General features: G+C 42.0%; 2 protein-coding genes across 3 annotated transcripts; both read left to right on the forward strand.

Moving 5' to 3' along the window:
- Nucleotides 1-1,632: 1,632 nt before the first annotated feature.
- Nucleotides 1,633-5,525, forward strand: snrpb (small nuclear ribonucleoprotein polypeptides B and B1). The gene is made up of 7 exons (XM_067505124.1): nucleotides 1,633-1,772; nucleotides 3,033-3,184; nucleotides 4,513-4,624; nucleotides 4,715-4,867; nucleotides 4,946-5,075; nucleotides 5,192-5,317; nucleotides 5,397-5,525. Exons 1-7 carry the CDS (start codon nucleotides 1,770-1,772, stop codon nucleotides 5,435-5,437), a joined length of 717 nt encoding a protein of 238 aa, XP_067361225.1. The 5' UTR covers nucleotides 1,633-1,769; the 3' UTR covers nucleotides 5,438-5,525.
- Nucleotides 5,526-6,373: 848 nt separating this feature from the next.
- Nucleotides 6,374-12,212, forward strand: ctsa (cathepsin A). Of its 2 annotated transcripts, none has more exons than XM_067505123.1 (14): nucleotides 6,374-6,642; nucleotides 8,036-8,199; nucleotides 8,378-8,489; nucleotides 8,561-8,611; nucleotides 8,693-8,779; nucleotides 8,856-9,011; nucleotides 9,947-10,123; nucleotides 10,233-10,324; nucleotides 10,424-10,502; nucleotides 10,582-10,730; nucleotides 10,825-10,900; nucleotides 11,423-11,512; nucleotides 11,602-11,703; nucleotides 11,850-12,212. In XM_067505123.1, exons 2-14 carry the CDS (start codon nucleotides 8,036-8,038, stop codon nucleotides 11,931-11,933), a joined length of 1,419 nt encoding a protein of 472 aa, XP_067361224.1. In that variant the 5' UTR covers nucleotides 6,374-6,642; the 3' UTR covers nucleotides 11,934-12,212. The 2 variants fall into 2 exon arrangements, with proteins under 2 accessions (XP_067361224.1, XP_067361223.1); XM_067505122.1 differs by lacking the exon at nucleotides 6,374-6,642 and adding an exon at nucleotides 7,337-7,495.
- Nucleotides 12,213-20,858: the final 8,646 nt, after the last annotated feature.

The following is a 20,858-nucleotide window of genomic DNA, read 5'->3' on the forward strand; positions in this document are numbered from 1 at the left end:
GCTGCAGGTGGTGATAATCTTATGCCTGACCGGTGTTTGTTTGTTTGTGAATCGTCATCCAATGTCACCAGTGAGGCCAGTGTGAACATAAATAAATGTTTAATTTATTGATTTTTTTTGTAGCAGCAGGATTCTTTTCTAAATTGTATCACATCCAGGTTCAATCTAAATTCAGGCACAAAATATAAACAAATGACAATGTCACATTAATGTTCTCACCTGTTTTTGGGGCCTTTTTGGGTCATTTTTCAACGGGTTATGGTCATTTTGTGCTTATGTTGCCTCTTTATCCATTGGGTCAGGGCTTGGTTCTGCAAACTGATACTCCACATCCTTGGCCTGATGGGAGCAGTGCAGACTCAGATGTGCTCAGATCAGTTTGAGTTCCTGATCATTTGCTCCTCAGTGAATCTGTTCCGATCTCTTTGTTTCCACGACTGAAAAACCAGCAAATAAAGGAAAACGGTAAAAGACTGAAATAAGCAGCAGAAACTAACCGAAAAAGGATTTATTGACTCATCCAGTTTCCTATTAAGTTGGTTATCAAATATTGTCCCCGCATACTTGTAATACAGTAATTAATTTCAGCAGCTTTATCATACGTGATGCTTTCTTTGACCGATTGTTGTAAATTGAAGATCAGCTCATTTTTGTCAATGATTAGAGCTGGTCCACGGTCAGACTGATGACCCTCGGGAAGAGCCAGCAGTGCAGAATCAGGATCATCAGAACATTGTTGTTATACATACTTCTTCACCTTCTTTTCAGTTGCCATCCAATGTGTTGCATTACTGCCATCTTCCTGAATTCCTGCGCTCCTACATCTTCACTGAGCCCAGTGCTTTTTAGGAAATTCCTCCACATTCCAAAGACCTCCTTGAATTAGTTCCTACTATTCCTTATAAGATTATCTAACATTTGTTTCCTCTCTGCTGTACTTGTTGCACCTCATCATCTCATGCTCTGCTGCTGGTGGAGAAGCACTGAATCAACGTGAAGCAATTGTGTTGAAAATGCTTTAAGCTTTTGAAGCATTTGACACATTTGACCTACGTGATGAAGAAGTCAGTCAGAATAGCAGAATGCTGACATTGTTATTTTGTTCAGTAAGGTCTTTGTTATGAAATCAGGTCATTAGGCTCTGCAACTTAAACAGGCTGAAGTTGACCTGATGATCAAAATCAGGGTGACACCTTTTTGATACGACTTCAGGGATGTTGGTTAACCAACTTGTCCTGCTTCAAAATCTCTGCTCAAAATACAAATTTGATAGTGTAATCAAAGCTATTCCTGAACCATAGTCCAAACAGCCTTGTACCCTAAATCTATCATTGCTGCAAATTAATGGACAAAATGTGTGAAGAAACCTCGTATTAATGGATGTGCAGTCACTTGAACCATAAACAATGAACTATTCCCAATCAGATCAAATACAAACTCCATAATCCAACAATTTTCAGATTTAAAAATGAAAAATCTAAGAACTACTTCTAAAAGTTGTATGAGCCAACCAGGGTTTCCTCTGTTGTGTTCATGTTGTGTATTGTAAGTGACTTTAAAACAAGAATATAACCGATCGCTTCGTCTTGGTAAGAGGAACTTTCGGTGTTTCCGGTGTTTAGAACGGATGATTTCGGCTGAGGCGCACGCTTCCTACGTCACTTCCTCTGAATCGCTGATAAAGACGGGCCTGGCGGGAGCTCCGCGGGTCAATTTTTTGGGTTTGTTTGGTGAATCCGTCGGGAATCGGAGCCATCAGAACCGCAAACATGGTGAGTGGTTGCCAGGCGGGGAGTCCAGAGGGTCCCCGCCGCGGGACTTTACGCATTTGACCAATTTTACTTTTTATTGTAACGATGGCGGGAGTTTGAATTAACGTTGGCTTAACGTCGGTGCAGAACTGCAGTTTACTGTCGAGTGAGACGGTTTAATCAATGAGTCTGTAAAATAACAAGTTTATATCCAATTTATCCGCCCGTTTATCAGTCCATTCTTTTAACGGGGGACTGAAGCACAAACGGCCGGTTATTTACCAGCACGAACCCTCGGTTTGATTGTTGTGTTAGCATTTAGCTCGCCGGCTAACTCCCGGTGTTTCGGTATCTATGCCAGAACATGGATTTATCCGGTAAAGCTCGTTTCAGACCGAAACCGAAGCCTATAGCCACCTTAACAAGCCCAGATCAAATAGTTTGTCTTGTCACGGATCAGCACAACCTCGGTCACAGGGGGAACGACCAGGTTCTGGTTTGGGGGTAAACTGGTTAAAACGCCTGCAGAAACAGAACGACTACTTCCAACGCTGCGGACCATCTGAGTGGTCGCTGTATTGTCCAGCTCATTAGAACCAGTTTTATGCCTAAATTTGCTCCAAGTACTTTATTAGTCGCAGGATCCTTTCAGTGAGATGAGGCTAACGAACTACTGTCTGTGAAATGCAGCACAAACTACAGCCTCCACAGTTTTACAGTTGAACACTGATTTACAACAGGGCCACATTACAGTGTTGGGAGAGATCAGCCTCGGATGTTGTGCGGAGGTTTGTTTCACACGTGTGACACAGCGGGGGATGGTGCGAGTGAGAATCCTTCCCATGGAAGAAACTTCCCTTTATCTCTGCGCGCACAGGCCACACAAAATGATAGAGGCCGCAGGAAACACTTTGTTTTAAGGAAAACGTTCGTGTGATGTTGGGAACATCTCACGCTGACATTTTCTTTCTCACATTGTACATCCCCCTCCAAGCAAAGTCAGGAGACTCTCAGAATTCCAGTACGTGTGAACGTGGACCTAATAAACATTCATATCTATAACAGCAAGGTCACGGCATAATCTCAATTGTATAAAATGTAATACAAAGTATTTGTAGGTCGCACCGTTGTGACTAGGTAGAAAATGTTGTCGTACTGTCTGTCTCCAGATAACATCCTTTTATTAAGCTAGACAATGTCTTATTAATGAAGCCAGAGACCTGAGGTATTGTTTACTGGTTAATGGCGTCTCACTAACGGTTGTCTCTGATTGGCTGACAGACGGTGGGAAAGAGCAGTAAAATGCTGCAGCACATCGACTTCAGGATGAGGTGCATCCTGCAGGATGGACGTATCTTCATCGGGACGTTCAAGGCCTTTGACAAACACATGAACCTGATCCTGTGTGACTGTGATGAGTTCAGGAAGATCAAGTAAGATAAATGGATAGTTTGGGATTTTTCATACTGGTCCTAATAGAAACTTCAGTATCATTTATGGCTCTGAGCCTTTTGTTTTTTAAAACGTTTCCGGCCTTTCCAAGAAATGTGACTACACCGTAAGAAATAAGCCCAGCAGTTTACAGTCCTTGTTCTGTCTGAAAGTCCAGCAGAGTTACACTGGCCACTCTGAGCAGTCTGCACTACACAGTGTGGTAGAAGTACACAAACTTAGTACTAAAGTAAAAGGGCAGGTATTGGCCTATAAAAATTCTCCACTTCAAGTACTTCAAATTTTTAATACAAGTAAAAGTGCTAAGCAGATTATCTACATTTCTCTTAACATACAAAAGTAAAAGTGCTGCACTAAGAAAACAAATTTTAATCAATACTGATTGTGGTAATTAATAAAAACTAAGGGTTAAAGATCACAGCTGATTTTAATCCCTTTAAGTGCTGACAGGTTGATCCAGCTTGTAAAAGACGGGACAGGCTGTCACCTGCAGCGCTGCACCTGGCTGTTAACTCAAGCTGTCCCTTTTTCATGTATGTTAATTGTCATCACGTTTGTGGGGTTTGTCTCACTTTGCAGTCAGGTTTCCTACAACTGTCTTAACATCAGCAACACAGCAGCTGAAACCAGGAAATCAGTTTTTACAGCCAAACATTGAATTGCCTGATTAGGTCAAATCATTTTTTGTTCTCCTTGGAGCACGAACAACAGTTTCTAATAATCAAAGTATCACTAACCATCTCGTTTATGATTTTAATTGGACGTACATTCTATTTCCTCTCGTCCCAGTAAGGGGATACAAGGTGCTAACCTGATGTGGGTAGTGTAGCAAGACTCTGCTTGCTACACTACCACGTTTTCACTTTATATTTTAGATTCTGTGTTTGCACCTGTCACCAAGACAAATTCCTACTACTGTAAAATGTTAACTGTACCTGGCAATAAACAGTTTCTGAATCTAAAAGTGCAAATGTCATATGAACAGCTGCTCCGAGCTGCTTTGTGACATTTTAGGCAGCAAGTAAGTGTAAGGCAGGTAGAACAGGGGGAAATAGTTCTTGTTAGTTCATTGCAGTTTGTTCTGTTTCACAATAGAAAAATGGCTGGTTAAATACACTGGACCAGACTCCCTGTGGGTGGGTGTGTTTCCCCCCCCCTTTTTTTTCCACCAGAGAAAGTTTATGAACCCCACACCCCATTTTTGAAAACTGGGACACAAAATACTAAAGAGCAGCTGTTTATACTGATTATATGGTCAATCACTGAGGCTTGATAGGTAATGTGTAAATACCCCCCCTCCTGCCCCCAGGCCAAAGAATTCCAAGCAGCCAGAGCGGGAGGAGAAGAGGGTTCTCGGACTGGTTCTGCTGAGGGGAGAGAACCTGGTCTCTATGACGGTGGAAGGTCCTCCACCTAAAGATGTAAGTGGCATTTAATCATACAGTCATTAAAACTGTATCTTTATGTAGGCCAACTTTCAACAATTTGTATATTTATTAATTCATTTTCAGACGGGCATCGCTCGGGTGCCACTGGCTGGTGTAGCTGGGGGTCCGGGGGTGGGTCGTGCCGCAGGACGTGGGGTCCCTGCGGGGGCCCCAATGCCTCAGGCTCCAGCTGGACTAGCAGGGCCCGTCAGAGGGGTGGGCGGCCCTTCACAGCAGGTAAAATGCCAACCATGTACCTTCTCAGGGAGGGGGGTGTGTATGTTCAGGTGATGACTATTTCCTGTCTGTCTCTAGGTAATGACCCCCCAGGGCAGAGGGACAGTTGCTGCAGCAGCAGCAGGAGCCAGCATCGCTGGGGCCCCCACACAGTACCCACCTGGAAGAGGAGCACCCCCCCCTATGGGCAGAGGAGCCCCACCCCCAGGTGAGACAAACAGTTTTGTCACTCAGACTTCTGCGAATGGGTTGTTCTGGCAGCTGATTGGCTGCCCACCGCTTTCTCTTGCTGTGCTCTTAATTGGTTCTCACCTGTCCCCACAGGTATGATGGGCCCTCCCCCTGGCATGCGACCCCCAATGGGACCTCCAATGGGTATGCCTCCTGGTCGAGGAGCTCCGATGGGCATTCCTCCCCCAGGCATGAGACCACCACCCCCTGGCATGAGAGGTAAACTGTTACTAAGGGAATAGTGGTTGTTCTGAGGAGCCAGTCACAGCTCTCTATTAATTTTCCTTTTCTGTTTTAGGACCACCTCCTCCTGGAATGAGACCACCCCCCCGCCCATAAAATCCCTGCCCCTTCATCGCCTGCTGTATAGTTTTTCTTTAATTGTCTGGTTTTTAAATTTTTTTTTTAAAATAAAGTTCCCTCCAGATGTTTGACTGATCTGTGTTCAGTTTCCATGGTAATGGTTTAATAAAGTGGAGGAACAGCCAGAGTTCTGATCATCTCATTAATATTCAAACAAGTTAGAGCCACAGGTAACGGTGTATTAATAACTGTTGGCTGTAATTAATGACTGATCTGTGATTAGTCACAGGTAAAAAATATGTGAACAGCTGCAGAACATCTGGACCAGACTGTTTCTGTTAAACTCAAGTTTCCTTTCGAGTTTTTTCAGTAAGTAACCGATGTGAGTGTGAAGAACAGTTACCACGTTGAGACAGGTGAAACTCAAGGTTTCAACAAGTGTCTGCATGGTATCACATGGAAAGTGCTGGGGGGGCGTTTTATCTTAAACAGGGAAGTTAAATTAATGGGTCTTTGTGCCAACATCATACAAAACTTAGCTGATTAACAAAGTGAAAACATTACTGCACAGTCTTGAGTTTGTGTCAACACTATGCTGACAAGGTCGTTTAAAAGCTATTTTAGTTTTGTACTGAGAAAACTGCAGTTAACGGACACTTTCAGAGAGGAATCACTGATTCAGGTAGTTCACCTTTACTAGTTTCTTTAGCTTTTTTTTCTTCAGGTCTTTATTATAAAATATGCAAAAACTAGGCCTTTTGTGTTTACAGTAGTAATAATGCAGTACAAGTATATATATTTTTTAAAGATGATGCAATGTCTGAAGTCTAGATTTGGCTCAGATGTTACTCAGCAGCTTGTTTTAGCAGGATCAAGTTGCAGCAGTTGATTCACATCCTGCCTGTGGCAACAAGTTAATCCAGTACAACAGGCTTCAGTTTCCACTTGGCGGTGCCAGTGGCCAAGTGTAGGAATGAACGGTGAACGTCCTCAATTCCTCTTTACTGCTGCAATTTGTAGCTGCCTTTGGTGGAAATTCAAGGAGAACTTTTGGAGAGAATGCACTTTCTGTGTGTGGGTGCTTCATCAAAGCATCCGCCTGATACCAACTGGTGACGGGATAAAGTGTGAGTCAGACCTGATTAGAGGCTTATGCTGAAATCTTCTGTAAAACAAGTTGATAGAGCTGCAGGAGCTTTTCTGGTTGTCACCTCTGTCCCTGGTTCGTGCTGGCTCCCACTGTAAGTCAATGCAGAGAGTAAAATATTATGTATGTTTAAACTTTGTGTCACTATGTAATCTAGTACTGTGAAGTAGAAACACAGGAAATGTGTTTTAGCTACTTGCTTTTTAGGGATTAACATAATTGTTGGTGCAATAAATGAATTCTCAAGGAAAGTCAGCAGAATGTGCTAAATAATGAAATGGTCCTTGAATGAGAACCACATTTCCGTTCTTGGTGTCCAGAGATAAATGGTCCCTGAATAAGTTGGATCACAGTTACTGCTACAGACTCTTCCACCTAAACATCCAGTCAGAATCTGCTCTGAGTGGTTAGTGTGAGTATGGAAATATTTCATTGCAAAAACTTTTCTGCTACTTGCTCCATGTATTAACCGTTGGTAGTTGGCTTTTAAACCACACATGTAGGTCTCAGGACCCCAACTGTTCTAAAGTGTACTGATATTTAATGTGAAGGCCAATCACTCTGTGACATTAACAGTAAAATCAACCTACAGCAAGAAGAAACTTTTACTGGATTTGAAACCTTCAAAGTCAGAATGACTGGCAGCACTTCACAGCTGGGGATGGGAAAGGGCTGTTGGGGGACCAGTGTCTTGCCTAGAGACACTTCGACATATAGCCGGGATCGAACCACGCACCCTGTGGTCCGTGGACCACTGCCCTATACTGTAACTATCTTTAACGCTCGTGTAGTTTTATTGTAGTGAGCTACATGAACCTGAGGGGAGAGTCATGTGACGGGGGTCCATGTGACCTGTGTCACATGACCTGAACTATCTTTATCGTTGCGCCTGCAGTCACGAGTTTCCCTGCTGAACGTGGAACCAAGTGGATCCAGGAGGCAACAAGGTGAGAGGAGACATCATGTTGGAGGAATCTCTTTCAGAACTTGATTTGATTTTTAGCAGCTTTTTCCTCAGTAAACGTTGGTATTTGTGTTAGCAGTTAGCCGGAGCTAACGGGCTGAACGTTTCCGGGTTCAAACCGAAACAAACCGTCTGACGTTAGTGAAGTTTTTCCTAGTTTAACAGCATGTAGTTACTGGTCATCATCAACCATCTATCAAGAGTTTGTGTGACAAAGAAACCGAGTGTAAAACCAACGGATCCATGTTAATGTCATGTGTTTTCTGCCAAACTTCATTAATAATTAACCCTTTTTCACCCGGATGCAAACAGCCATGTTATCAAATACATGATAAATTAAAGACCTTAAATCCATTAAAAAGAAACGAAACAACAAACGGGTTGTTCTGATCAAATCACGTGTTTTAACCCAGAGCTTTGACAGATTCAAGTGTCCCTGGGCAAGACACTGAACCCCACATTTGTCCCTAATGAATGGAAGCATCTGCTAAATGACTGATTGTAATTGTAATTGTGGCTTCAGATGCAGGGGGTGGTGTTGTGTTATTTCCTATTGTCTCTGCTGGGCGGAGACGCGGCTCCAGCTGCAGACGAGGTGACTTACCTGCCCGGTCTGCAGAAACAGCCAAGCTTCAGACATTACTCTGGATACCTGAGTGTGGCTGATGGGAAGCACCTGCACTACTGGTCAGTACCTGTAACACACCCGACACTGAGGTGTCTTTTCTGTGAAAACGTTCTAATAAATTTACCCTGAAGAGAACCACGGCGTCGCATTTTTCTAACTGAATACACGGCCACTTAGTTCCACCTGACTTTGCAGAAGATGAATCACTTTCCTAACCTGAGCAGCACTTGTCTGCAGGTTTGTGGAGTCTCAGAACAACCCAGACTCTGACCCGGTGGTATTGTGGCTGAACGGCGGTCCCGGCTGCAGCTCGATGGATGGATTCCTGACTGAACATGGACCCTTCCTGGTAGGTGACCTCACCTGAACAACACTCACACCTGTGTGATGTCACCTGTTGACCTCTGACTTTTATATCAGATCCAGGATGATGGCGTCACACTGCAGTACAACCCGTACTCGTGGAACAAGGTCAGTATTTACCAGCACGCAGTCACGTGATTCAGGTGTTTGTGGTTCCTGAAAGCTGATTGGTCGACTGTTTCCGGGTAGATTGCCAACATGTTGTACCTGGAATCTCCGGCAGGTGTTGGCTTCTCGTACTCAGATGATCAAAAATACGCCACCAACGATACCGAGGTCAGTGGCGTTTAAAATGTTGCTGCTTATTGGCTTAAATTCCCAGGTGTTACAGATGTTTGTTTTTGTTCCCCAGGTGTCGATGAACAACTACCTGGCTCTGAAGGAGTTCTTCCATCTGTTCCCAGAGTTCAGCAAGAACCAACTTTTCCTAACAGGAGAAAGTTATGGAGGAATCTACATCCCGACTCTGGCAGAGAGAGTGATGGAGGATTCCAGCCTCAACCTGCAGGTACACACTGTTACTGCAGTACTGCTGTCATACTTGAAAGCTACACACCGATACACCTGTGCTGTTGTGAATATTATTCAGAAAGACGTTAACCACTTCCATGATTAAAGTTTGAGCTTTATTATACAATTAGATTCTGCTTACTGTGGGTAGCTCTTCATAATTGTCTACTATAACATCCTAAATAGCAGTTTAATTTTTTACATTCATATGAGCAGATTTGTGGATCACTTTTCAGTCACAAATATGTCTTAATCTTTAGTGAGTTCAGCTCTGTGTTAAAGTGCAGCAGTGAAATGCTGACATCCCGCTTTGCTTTAAGATGGACTATGATGTTTGCAGATGACATTGTGTTTTGTAGTGGGAGCAGGTGGAGGAAAATCTAGAGAGGTGGAGGTCTGCTCTGGAAAACAGAGGAATGAAGCTTAGACAGTAAGACAGTATACATGTGTGTCAATGAGAGGGACCCAGGTGGAACGGTGAGGTTACAGGGAGCAGAGGTGAAGAAGGTGCAGGACTTTAAGTACTTAGGGTCAATGGTTCAGAGCAATGGAGAGTGTGGAAAAGAGGTGAAGCAGGTTGGAACGGGTGGAGAAAAGATACTGAGGTTGGAGCTGCCAGGCAGGAGGTCTAGAGGAAAACCAAAGAGGAGATTTATGGATGTAGTGAGAGAGGACATGAACTTAGTTGGTGTGAGAGAAGAGGATGCAGAGGACAGAGTTAGATGGAGGCTCATGATTCACTGTGGAAAAGAAAAGCAGCACTACAGTAACATTGATGTACAATACAGTAATACCTAAGTACTATTGTAATACTTGTAGCACAACACTTGCAGTTGTGTGTGTGTGTGTGTCTGTGTGTGTGTGTGTGTGTGTGATCACTGGTAGCTTGCCCTGTGCTAACCTCATGTGACCTGTGTCCTACCTGTGGTGCAGGGTATTGCCGTGGGAAATGGAATGGCCAGTTACGAGCTGAACGACAACTCTCTGGTTTACTTTGCTTACTACCATGGTCTGCTGGGAACCAGACTCTGGGCTGACCTGCAGAACTTCTGCTGCAGGAATGGGACCTGCAACTTCTATGACAGCAAGGATGAGAACTGTACCACCAGAGTGAGTCTTGAGACAGTCTGAACCGGTTTGAACCAATCTTCTTTGAGGGATGAATCCTGTTTCCATCAGGTGAAACTAGTATGTCTCACATGTGCCATTTTCTCTGCAGGTCTATGAGGTTCAGGAGATTGTCTATAGTTCCGGACTGAACATGTACAACCTGTATGCTACCTGTCCAGGTGGAGTCGGACAGAGAGTCAGGTGAGCTGTTACCTTAAATCTTCTGTAGCTGCTGCTGAACTGAACCTTGCCTGCAGCAGATGTATTCTGACCACAGACACGGCTTGATTGATTTATCAGTGTGGATCAGGGAGTGCTGGTGATAAAAGATCTGGGAAACTCCTTCATCCAGAATCACTGGACTCGCCTGTGGAGCCAGGTGTGTATGAGTCAGCTGATCATTTACCCTGAAGCTCTCAGCTGACAGGTGATTCACACTTTTTCCTCTGACTCTGTAGAAGTTACGAGGTCTTGCGTCCCTTCATCCATCTGTCCGTCTGGACCCCCCTTGCACAAACTCCACCCCCTCCACACTCTACCTGAACAACGCGTACGTCAAAGCTGCTCTGCACATCAGCCCCAAGGCCCTGGACTGGGTCATCTGCAGGTAAAACCACACCTGGAACCTTCTGTACAACTACATGTGTGTTTGAGTAGTTAAAGTAAGAAATAAAAGCTCTGAGCTCTGACCTGTATTGCAGTGCTGAGGTTAACATGAACTACGATCGTATCTACAAGGATGTGAAGAAACAGTACCTGAAGCTGCTTTCTGCTCTGGTCAGTAAACACCTGTAGTCATCGCACCAGACTTTTACCGGCTCATCAGTTACAGTGTAGCCGAATTAATTCATCAGTACAACGGGTGGTTAGACATGTTCAGAAGGAAGTAATGGTGTCAGGAGTTTATACAGGAAGTGAAAGAAACTTTAACTTTTACTATGTTCTTTCACTTTTGGAGAAGTTTTATCCTCTAGTGGAGAATTGTGATATTTACAAATGATTTAGAACAAAGATGAAACTTCAAATCTGCAATTTCAAGTCTGCAGCTCAGTTGGCACCATGACGGTTGTGATACCAAAACGTACCATCTACTGTCCACATTGTTGGTGGTGTTTTTCTCCTTTTTAAGGTTTTTCTTGTCTATACATAATTTACAATCAGGATTATTATTATCAGGATTAGTAGGGTTATTACACTGGAAGTTCATTGAAAAGGGTTGATTGACTGAGTTCAGGGGGGTGTGGCCTGTTGATCCAGATGTTTGGGTGCGTGTCCTTGTTAAATAGCTGTTTTCTGCAGAAATACCGTGTCCTAGTCTACAATGGGGATGTGGACATGGCCTGTAACTTCTTGGGGGACGAGTGGTTCGTCGAGTCACTGCACCAGCAGGTAACTGTCAGTTCACCCAGGTGATTCAAGCTGAGCTGTATTAACCTCAGGTTTGTCTCCAGGTGCATTGACCTCAGCTGTCTCTTCAGGTGGAGGTTCAGAGGCGTACGTGGCTCTACGAAAGTGGGGATGGGCAACAGGTTGGAGGGTTTGTTAAAGATTTTGACAACATCACTTTCCTCACTATCAAGGTAAATGCCTTTATCATTGTCATCAACAGGTTTACTTGTGATGTCACTGACTGGGGGCAGAGCTCTGCTTAATATTTTTGTGTTGCTGCTGCTCTCTGACTAGTTTATTGTTTAAAATTGTAACCCAAACCTCTGGACTCCTGCAGGGTTCTGGTCACATGGTTCCAACTGACAAACCAATTGCTGCTTTCGCCATGTTCACCAGATTCATCAAGAAACAGCCCTACTGACCCCGAACCCTAATGATAAGGGACCTTCATTCACTCATTCACTTTTTTCTGTTTTGAACTTTTATATTTTTTTTTACTGCCAGCCAATCAGCACAGAGGTCCTGTATTGCTTAACAACCGGGATGTTATTGCGGGAGATTAAACAAACCTCAGCTAATCACTGTCATCATGGCAACCTGTGGATGCCGTGGAAACAAACACTGCCGTCTGTTTGACCGTTGATTTATTGTGAAACTGTTGCTTTTAAAGTGAGAATAAAGTTCAGATTTTTATCCAGGACCCTGATGTTCTCTGCTGCTTTTCTTAACAGCGTCCACAACTACATTTGTATTTAGTCAAATGTTTTGTCTAAAGTGAATTAGGAGTGAAGCACAAGGCAGCAACAAAGTCAAGGAGAAAACAGGGCTATGAGCAGCAAGGTGACTTATTTAGGTAGACTAGGTGGTCGTGAAGTTAGATCTGTGCATGCAAAGGTTTTACCTGTGCAGCAGTGGCCCCACCAATGACTAAAAAAGAGGTGATGCGGTTCTTAGGTCTGGTGGAATATTACCGCAGCTTTAGAAAGCTTGTTCTACAGTCATTGCATCACTGACTGACCTGTGAACATGTAATATGAAGTTTGAGTAGGATTCCTGCTGTTAACAGGCCTTTGAAAAAGTCAAAACCTTGCTTTGCTCTGCACCGGTGCTAAAACTAATTAACCTTCTATAGCATGAATTTTTATTTTAGGAAACAAATCTCACCCTGGTTTTTGGAACATCTAACCCTATAATATATCAATCATAAAATGTGCAGCCCCCCAACCTCCCCACCAGGTTTGTTGCCTCAGGACAAGAAGATGCTATGAGGGTACTAAACACCAAGGTTTTCTATATTATGTAATGAGTGGAATGAGGAATGTGTGTGTGTGTGTGTGAATGAGAAGCAGTGTAATGCGCTTTGAGTACCAACAGGTAGAAAAGTGCTTTATAAGTGCAGAATCAGAATTTTGGGATTTGACCTTAGGTTGACCTTTGGTACCTGGTACCTTGCATCTCCCTTTGTTTTCATCCATGACCATTCAGTGGCTGAGGCGTCCGGACACACATCAGGGACCGGAATGGGTGCAGATTCTTGCCGATTCTACACAAGCTTTCTGGAATATATGACATGAACAAATAAAGCTGTTCTGTTCCTCTTTTCTCATCCCAGAATCATCATCATCTTCATTTTCCTCTTCATCAACAGACTTATTGTGATAAGACAGGCTGTCTGTTTTCAAAAGAAACCAGGAAGCATAATATTAGAATATGTCATGTACGTCTCTTCACCAACTGATGCACATACGTGCACATACAGTATGTTGCCCTTCTGTCTGAACCCTGATCTCCTAACTCTCCCTTAAACCTGACTCTGGGGTCAACTCTTCCTCACTGTCCTCACTGTCAGAAGGAATGAGACTAACTGTGCGATCATGTTCCTTATACCCAAAACATTTTTACGCATCCATTTCCTGTTTATTACTATTATTGTGATAACTATGCATCTCTGCACATCTTTCTCCATGAGGATGTTATTGACCTTTACTCAATCGAATATTCTTCTTCACATATTCATGCACATCACATATATTATTTATACAAAGATAATTACATTTAAAAAAGTTAAAAAGTGAAATTTATCCTACTTTCTGCTAGCAGTGTGTCCAAGCTGCCTACAGCCCCAAAAAGACGTTTCCACGTACAGATGAAAGGTTGAACCCACTCCCACCTCAAATTTCAATGGCCACAGACTTGTCATCAGTCTTTTAATTTGATGTTTTACTGTTTTACTTTTTTATCTTTTATTTATTCCCACTTTGGCAGGCTGGGCTATAACTGGACTGAAAAAAGAGCAGGATAAAAGCTGTTTTCTCTGTCACATTCTGTTTTAATTATTGTTTTAAAAGATACCGGATAGTTATTATTAGTAGTAGTTGTTTAATGGGAGATGAAAAAAAAGAAGTGCATTTTCTTTGAATTTTGACAACGAAGCAAATATTCTTAATGCATCTCAAGCCAAAAAAGGTTGTAACTTTGGAAACTTCTCGTTATTTATTTGTTCTAACAGTTTAATCTGAAAGGTAACTTATGAATAAAGCTGTTAAAAGAAGGTAATGTTGTAAAAAAATACAACATTTCCCTCTCAGAAGTACTGAGGTACATTATAAAGTAGAATAAGATGTTAAGAAGTTCTTAAGTACGAAGGAGCCTGCAGGCAGACGCTGTCGTATTCAGAGAAGAAAGTCTTGTTACCCGTTACTGCACCACATTGTAATGGAAGGAGCAGTTGTGATAAAACACTAATAGTCAGAAACAAATTAAAGTTCAAAGCAGTAGTGTTTATTTGAGTATATATGTCTTTAGGATTTAACATTTCCAAGTAGAAAACATGAAAAAAATGCATCAGTAGATAATAATCTGACAAAACACCAACAGATACATTAGAGATACATTGTTGAACAAAACATATACACAGATCAGAAGATTCAAGTGAATCAGCTTCACTATCAATTGTTGACAAAAATTCAGCGCAAACATTGTTATGACTCAATCTGTCTTTTCTTATAGGATAAATTCATGAGAAAAATCTCATCTTATTAGAGAAGCTGAGGGATGTAAAGTAACGTAAAGTGATGTCAGGCTGCTGATGGAAGAATGAAGGCATCACGTTGGTTGATCAGAGTGTTGACGTTGTCCTTGGTGTTTAAAAAATGATTCTTTAAGCCTGTGATTTGTTCATACTTTGTGAAAATATGACTTATATAAGCTTCAAGATATTTAGATCGTTTGCCTCTATGAAAGCCACAAAAGTCAAGACTATATGCAGAATCCCGACAGTTTAAATCAGTATTTTTTATAATACATGTTAATCGACCGCCATAACCCAACGTCCCCTCTATGTATACTGAAGTAATACTGGTCTTGTAAGTCTTATATTTCTCCAGCAACTCATCCAGGTCCCTCAGATACAAATCAATGGCAACCTTGACTGTATTGACATAGTGTGATGAACTCTGACCAGTCTGACTGTTCAGCCGAGCCTCATGGATCAACATCTGGACGTGGAAGGAGGCTCCGTTGACCCAGATTTTGAACCCACGGGTGCTCATCTGTCCATCGTGCAGCAGGGAGTTTTTGAGGACGGTGAGATGGCCGCTCAGCTGCCGTTCTAGAGTCGGTAGTTCGTCTCGCAAACGCTGCTCATTGTTCATAAACATGTGATGACGCTTCACATACTCGGACATTGTGTCTCGGACAGCTGAAGCTTTCTCTTCACCAAACACACGTCGCAGCATGTCGTATGAACCATCACTTCTATGTGTGATGCTCTTGATGCAGATCTCCATGATCATGGAAAGCACCAAAGCACCAAGTCCAACAGCATTGGGGACTGAGTTGAATGAGGCCAAACTGGATCCCAGACTTTCCACATAGCCTGGCACGCTGTTGACCAGCTTATTAGAGTAGGTCTGAAGCTCAGAGGCAGAGTTCAGGCCAGAATATTTCAGCAGAGAATCATCGATGCCGACGTCTGGGAGGAGACACGTGTACTGTGATGAATCTTCATAAACCCGAAGAGCAACGCTGTCATATTCTTCTTGTGAGATTCCAGATCCCATGATGGAAGTTGGTCTGTGAGGTTGAAACAAAGTGCAAATGTCCCACAACCAACAGACTAAACACCAGGTGCATCAGAAAACATTAATATAGAGCCCAGGTCCCTCATACATAACCATGAGGAAGATACAAGTAACCAATCAGCTCTCTGGAAAGCTGGGTTTATATGTTGGGTCCTCTCTGAAGTTGCAGTGAGTCCAAGGTCCTGATGTTTAGAGCTGAAAGTAAATATTGACCTCAGCAAAAGACAGAGAAGCAACATTATGCTAAAGCTACGCTATGCTATGCTAGCTACAGAAATCTATAGTATAATGGGGTGTGTACGTCTTATTGTGAGACAATTTACTTTGAGACAATGTAGCCTGGACAGGTTATGAACCTTTTCAACACAAGACGGCAGTGTGAGGTCAGATTCCCATCTTTGTCAGGTTGCCATATGTGGTCTGGTACCATCACTGCAAAAGTAAAAAGCAGCAAAGCAGCCTCGAAACATCTTTGAACCTCCACCATGTTTGACTGTAGGGACTGTGTTCTTTTCTTTGAAGGCCTCGTTTCTTTTTCTGTAAACAGAGCCATGATGTCCTTTACCAAAAAGCTCTACTTTTGTCTCATCTGTCCACAGTACGTTCTCCCAGAAGGATTGTGGTTTTGCCACATAAGTTTAGGCAAACTGCAGTTTTGCTTTTAAATGCCTTTGTGTCAGCAGTGGTGTCCTCCTGGGTCTTCTCCATCCCTTTTCATTCAGATGGTGACACATAGTGCGAGCTGACACTGTAGTACCATGTGTCTGCGGATCAGCTCGAATTAGTTTGGAAGTTAATCTGGGTTCTTTATCCACCATTAGAAAAGTCCTTCATTGTCATTTTTCATTAGTTTTGCTCTTCTGTCCACATCCAGGCAGGTGAGCTACAGAGCCATGAGCTGTAAACCTCTGTATGATATTAAACACAGTGGACACAGGAACATTAAGATCTCTGGAGATGGACTTGTAGCCTTCTGCCAGAAGCCTTCTGCTTCTGATCCTGTTCCTGTCACTGAGCGGGTCGAGGTGCAGGTCGAGGTGCAGGTCAGCACATTTCTGTGAGAGTGAAATAGATTGTGTACAATAAATTTTTTGCAGCAGGTTTTTGTATTTCCCTTTTATATTAACATATTTATTAATTTTTTATTTGCAAGTTACTTACATTCTTGCTGCTAAATACACCTTCTAGCACCACTAAATGTTCAGACTGGCAGACGTGCATCACACACCACTGTTTTAAGTAATGTGGTTTTGGATAGGTTTTCATAGAATTTCAACTATTTGCTAATGAAGAATTTCAACACTTTTATTACTTTTTATGTTCTGGACATTGAAATAAACGGAGGCTTCTCCAGATGTGTTCTGTGTCAGCAGGCAAGACAGGCAGCTGCTTGGGCCCCCAGTAGTGGCCCCCAAGTGCAGACAAAGGTTAAACTAAGTACAGCACCGACTGTGTGCAAAGTTTGCAATGACACCACCAGTCACGGACGTCCCTGAGACGACCCCGACTCTCACTCTGCTGCAGGTAGTGAGTGATTAAATGGGAACAAACGGGTCTAATGACACAGAACCAGCTGATGAAAATGAGGAGGAGTTATGATTTTGGGAGCAAAAAAAAGAGCAAGATGGAGGTAAGTGGAGCAGTGGAGATAATAACGATTTAATATAATAAACGAAATAACATGTGAACTAAATTGCGGTGAAGACTGGTGTCACATTTAACATGAGTTAAATAACTAAGTTAGAGCAGGTTCACGTATCCAGCTTTGCTGGAGTCACCAGGTTAGTTTAGCTGGCAGACTGTAGTAAATTGATGAAGGCTGTGTCCAATAAGCTGTGAATGCTAAGTTATTTAATATGCAAAGAAAGTGTGCTATAAATCACTGATGTGGTTCTGTAAGTTATTGTGCTATGTGCAGTGGATTTTATTGTATTGTCCATGTCTTAAACATTGTGGATCTATGTTGTCTAGATTTTTGACTACGGCCCCAACAGACTCTCAGATCACTGCTGGGTTTCTCAAGACAGCAACCAGACTTTGGATCAGTTTATTGTTGTTTGAGTCCACCTGTGCACAGTGGGACTCAGTTTTCACATTCATCTGCCAAGAAAAAAAAAAGGTTTCTAGCAGCTTAACGTGTTTTGACTTGAGAGTCTGCAGATTATCAGATTATATACAGGCAAGTCATTAAAGACTGAATCCTGTCAACTGGACTTTTTCTTGGTTAAAAACAATGAAAACAAAAAAATCTGGACTGACTGTTATGACACCAGATGCATATTCAGAGATTAGATGTGAATCAGATCTGAAACCACATATGAAAGTGACTCAAACTATTTAGGATTTGGGTCATTGAGTTGTAGTGAAATGAAAATTCCTGACATTGCATTTCCTGGTTTTCCTTTTTTTGAAAAGATTTGTTCTCCAGAACAAATTAAAAGAATTTATGATAAAAAGGCCAATATGAAAAATATCAATGGTAAAAGATAAAACTTTGTCTGTGTTATAGGTGTTGGCAATGTCAGGTAGTCAGCAGGTCCGACATTTTGGACATGATTAAAATAACAACTACAGGATGGACAGTCATGAAATAGTTAGCAGGATCCTAAAACCTCTGACATTTGTAGTTTCCTATCTGTTGTTTTGAATGACAGAGGATTTTAACTGGGATTAAAAGCTAATGCTCGGATTGCCATGAAATACAAAACCCTGGGAGTCGTGGCCCTCAGCTACCTTCAGAAAAACATCCTGCAGAATAAGAAAATCTAGAATGAGCAGCAGAGCAGAACGTCGGGCGAACCGATAAGTTGTAGCACAGCGTGAGCAAACACGACACAGGACAGAGAAATGCAGCAATAAATCCAATCGCTTGCTGCAGATGTTTTGCAGTCGCTCAAGGGTTTCGCTCCACCTGCCTCCTCAGGAATCTGGTTGCAGTGTTTCATAGCTTCCTTTTTCTCTCAGGTGGCAGCTGTGTAGCTGCTGTTTCTTCAGTGGTGAACTTTGCTCCCAACAGCATCTCTAGGAACATTCAGTGACTTCGCTATCTCTTTCCTGAGAATGATCTTTTAACTTGAAAGGTTGAAGTATTTGTGTGTTTAACTTTCCACAGTTTTAGCATAAAATAGCATGTGCACAGTTTTAAACAACTCTATTCATCACAATCAGAAAACAGAAAACAATACAGTCATGAAAGTAGTAGTTTTATTCACACCATGCATGCTCACACACAAATGATGTCAAACACACACCCAATTAGTTCCACCTGCAGCTGCTCACAATAATACTGTCGTATAACCAGCAGCAGCAGCAGGGTGATGGTGATCAGGGGTCAGTCGTTGGCAGGTTGTGATGATCTCACCGACACACTTTGAGTAATGTGTCTCACACTGACAAGCAAAGGTTCACAGCCACTAAATGCTTTGTAGTATTTTTCTAAATGGAAATGGTTGTGAAAACAATACAAGGCTTTAAAGAGGATGTGGAACTAAAACAGGTGTTTGTCATGATAAAAATCCTGTAGAGATCGTTCTCTATTACTTTGTTACACAGGAACCATCTTTACTGTGAATGATTTTATAACCAATCATTCACAGTAAAGACATTGATCTCTCCTCACATATCAGCTACAATAATAACCAGGAAGCATTTATCCTGCACTCAGAATAAAACCTATTCACTCTCTCTGTAACTCTGCAGAATATTATGATGATAAGGAAAATTTGCAATCAACTTTAACACTTTAATATGATAATTAACTCTAACTGCCAAACAAAAAAAAAAAAAAATTATAAATTAGATTATAAAATTTTAAAGAAGCAAACATTGTTTTGATGATTGTTTGGAAACTCCAGTGTGACCCCAGTGATCATCCGGGGTCATGATGGGGGCAGGTGCTCACCACAGCTGGAGGAGACAGTCTGGATTGACCTGATAGACTTAGTTTGTGGCAGGAAACCAAGACAACACACACGAATAAAAGTTTTATGAGTAAATGCATTTTTTTTGCAAGTGTCAGAAGGAAACATTATTTGATAACACACACACACACAAATGCAAATTAAATTAAGTTTGCATCCCACTTGATAAATTAATCAAAAAATAACTTTAATTACTTTTTCTTAAAAAATGTTTATACCAGTTCTATGTGCATTAAATATTGATGAAAAAAATCTTCGTTTTACTCTTTTTGTTATTTCAAAATAAAGAGATGCAAACTTTTGCACCCAACTTTTTCCCAACAGTTTTCAAGCAGATTGATGTTTGTTGAGTTCAAAGAAATCGGGTAAAACCTGCTGCTGGTTTGGCTTCATTGTAAGAAACGACATCTGGCATCTCACTACTTCAACAAAGGCTGCTGTGATTTGAATAAGAGGGTAGATATGAACAATCTACACGGGTGTTAAGGTGAGAAGACTTGTTTTAATTCCTGTTAATTTCTGCCTCCATCATGTCAATTCATAAAGCAACATAAGAAGTAATCTTTTAATGATTATTTTTTTATATTACTGTGGTATGTACAACAAAAACTAACCTGGTTAAGTGATGTCAGGCTATTGACGGCAGAGTGAACACATCATGCTGGTTGATCAGAGAGTTGAGGTTTTTCTTTATGTTTAGAAAATGGTTCTTCAAGCCTGTGATTGGTTCATACTTTGAGTAAACATGGTTCATGAAAGTTTCAACCATTTTTGGATCTGTATTTGACCAAAAACTGGGATTACAAAAGAGATGACCATCATCTGCCAATCTTAAAAAACCATTAGACAAGCTATGATCACAGTTTCCCTCAGAATTTGTTATTGTACAAACTCTGACTGAAAAAGAAGACACAATAGCGTCATGGGTTGACATAGTGCTGATCTTGTAAGACTTGTATTTCTCTAGCAAATCATTCAGGTCTTGCAAATACAGCATGATAGCAGCATTGATTGAATCAACATAGTGTGATGCACGCCGACTATCCAGTCGAGCCTCATGGACCAGCATCTGGACGTGGAAGGAGGCTCCATTAACCCAGATTTTGAACCCGCGGGAGCTCATCTGTCCGTCCAGCAGCAGGGAGTTTTTTGAGGATGTTGAGTTTGTTGCTCAGCTGATGTTCTAGTCTCTGTATCTCTGCTTGCAACTTCTTCTTATCCTTCATGGTCATCTGATGGCGCCACAGATATGTTGACATTGTGTCCCGGACAGCTGAAGCTTTCTCTTCACCAAACACACGTAGCAGCATGCTGTACGAATCATCGTTGGGTTGTGAGGTGCTC

The sequence above is a fragment of the Channa argus genome, chromosome 5, assembly GCF_033026475.1.
Source record: "Channa argus isolate prfri chromosome 5, Channa argus male v1.0, whole genome shotgun sequence".
Taxonomy (NCBI): domain Eukaryota; kingdom Metazoa; phylum Chordata; class Actinopteri; order Anabantiformes; family Channidae; genus Channa; species Channa argus.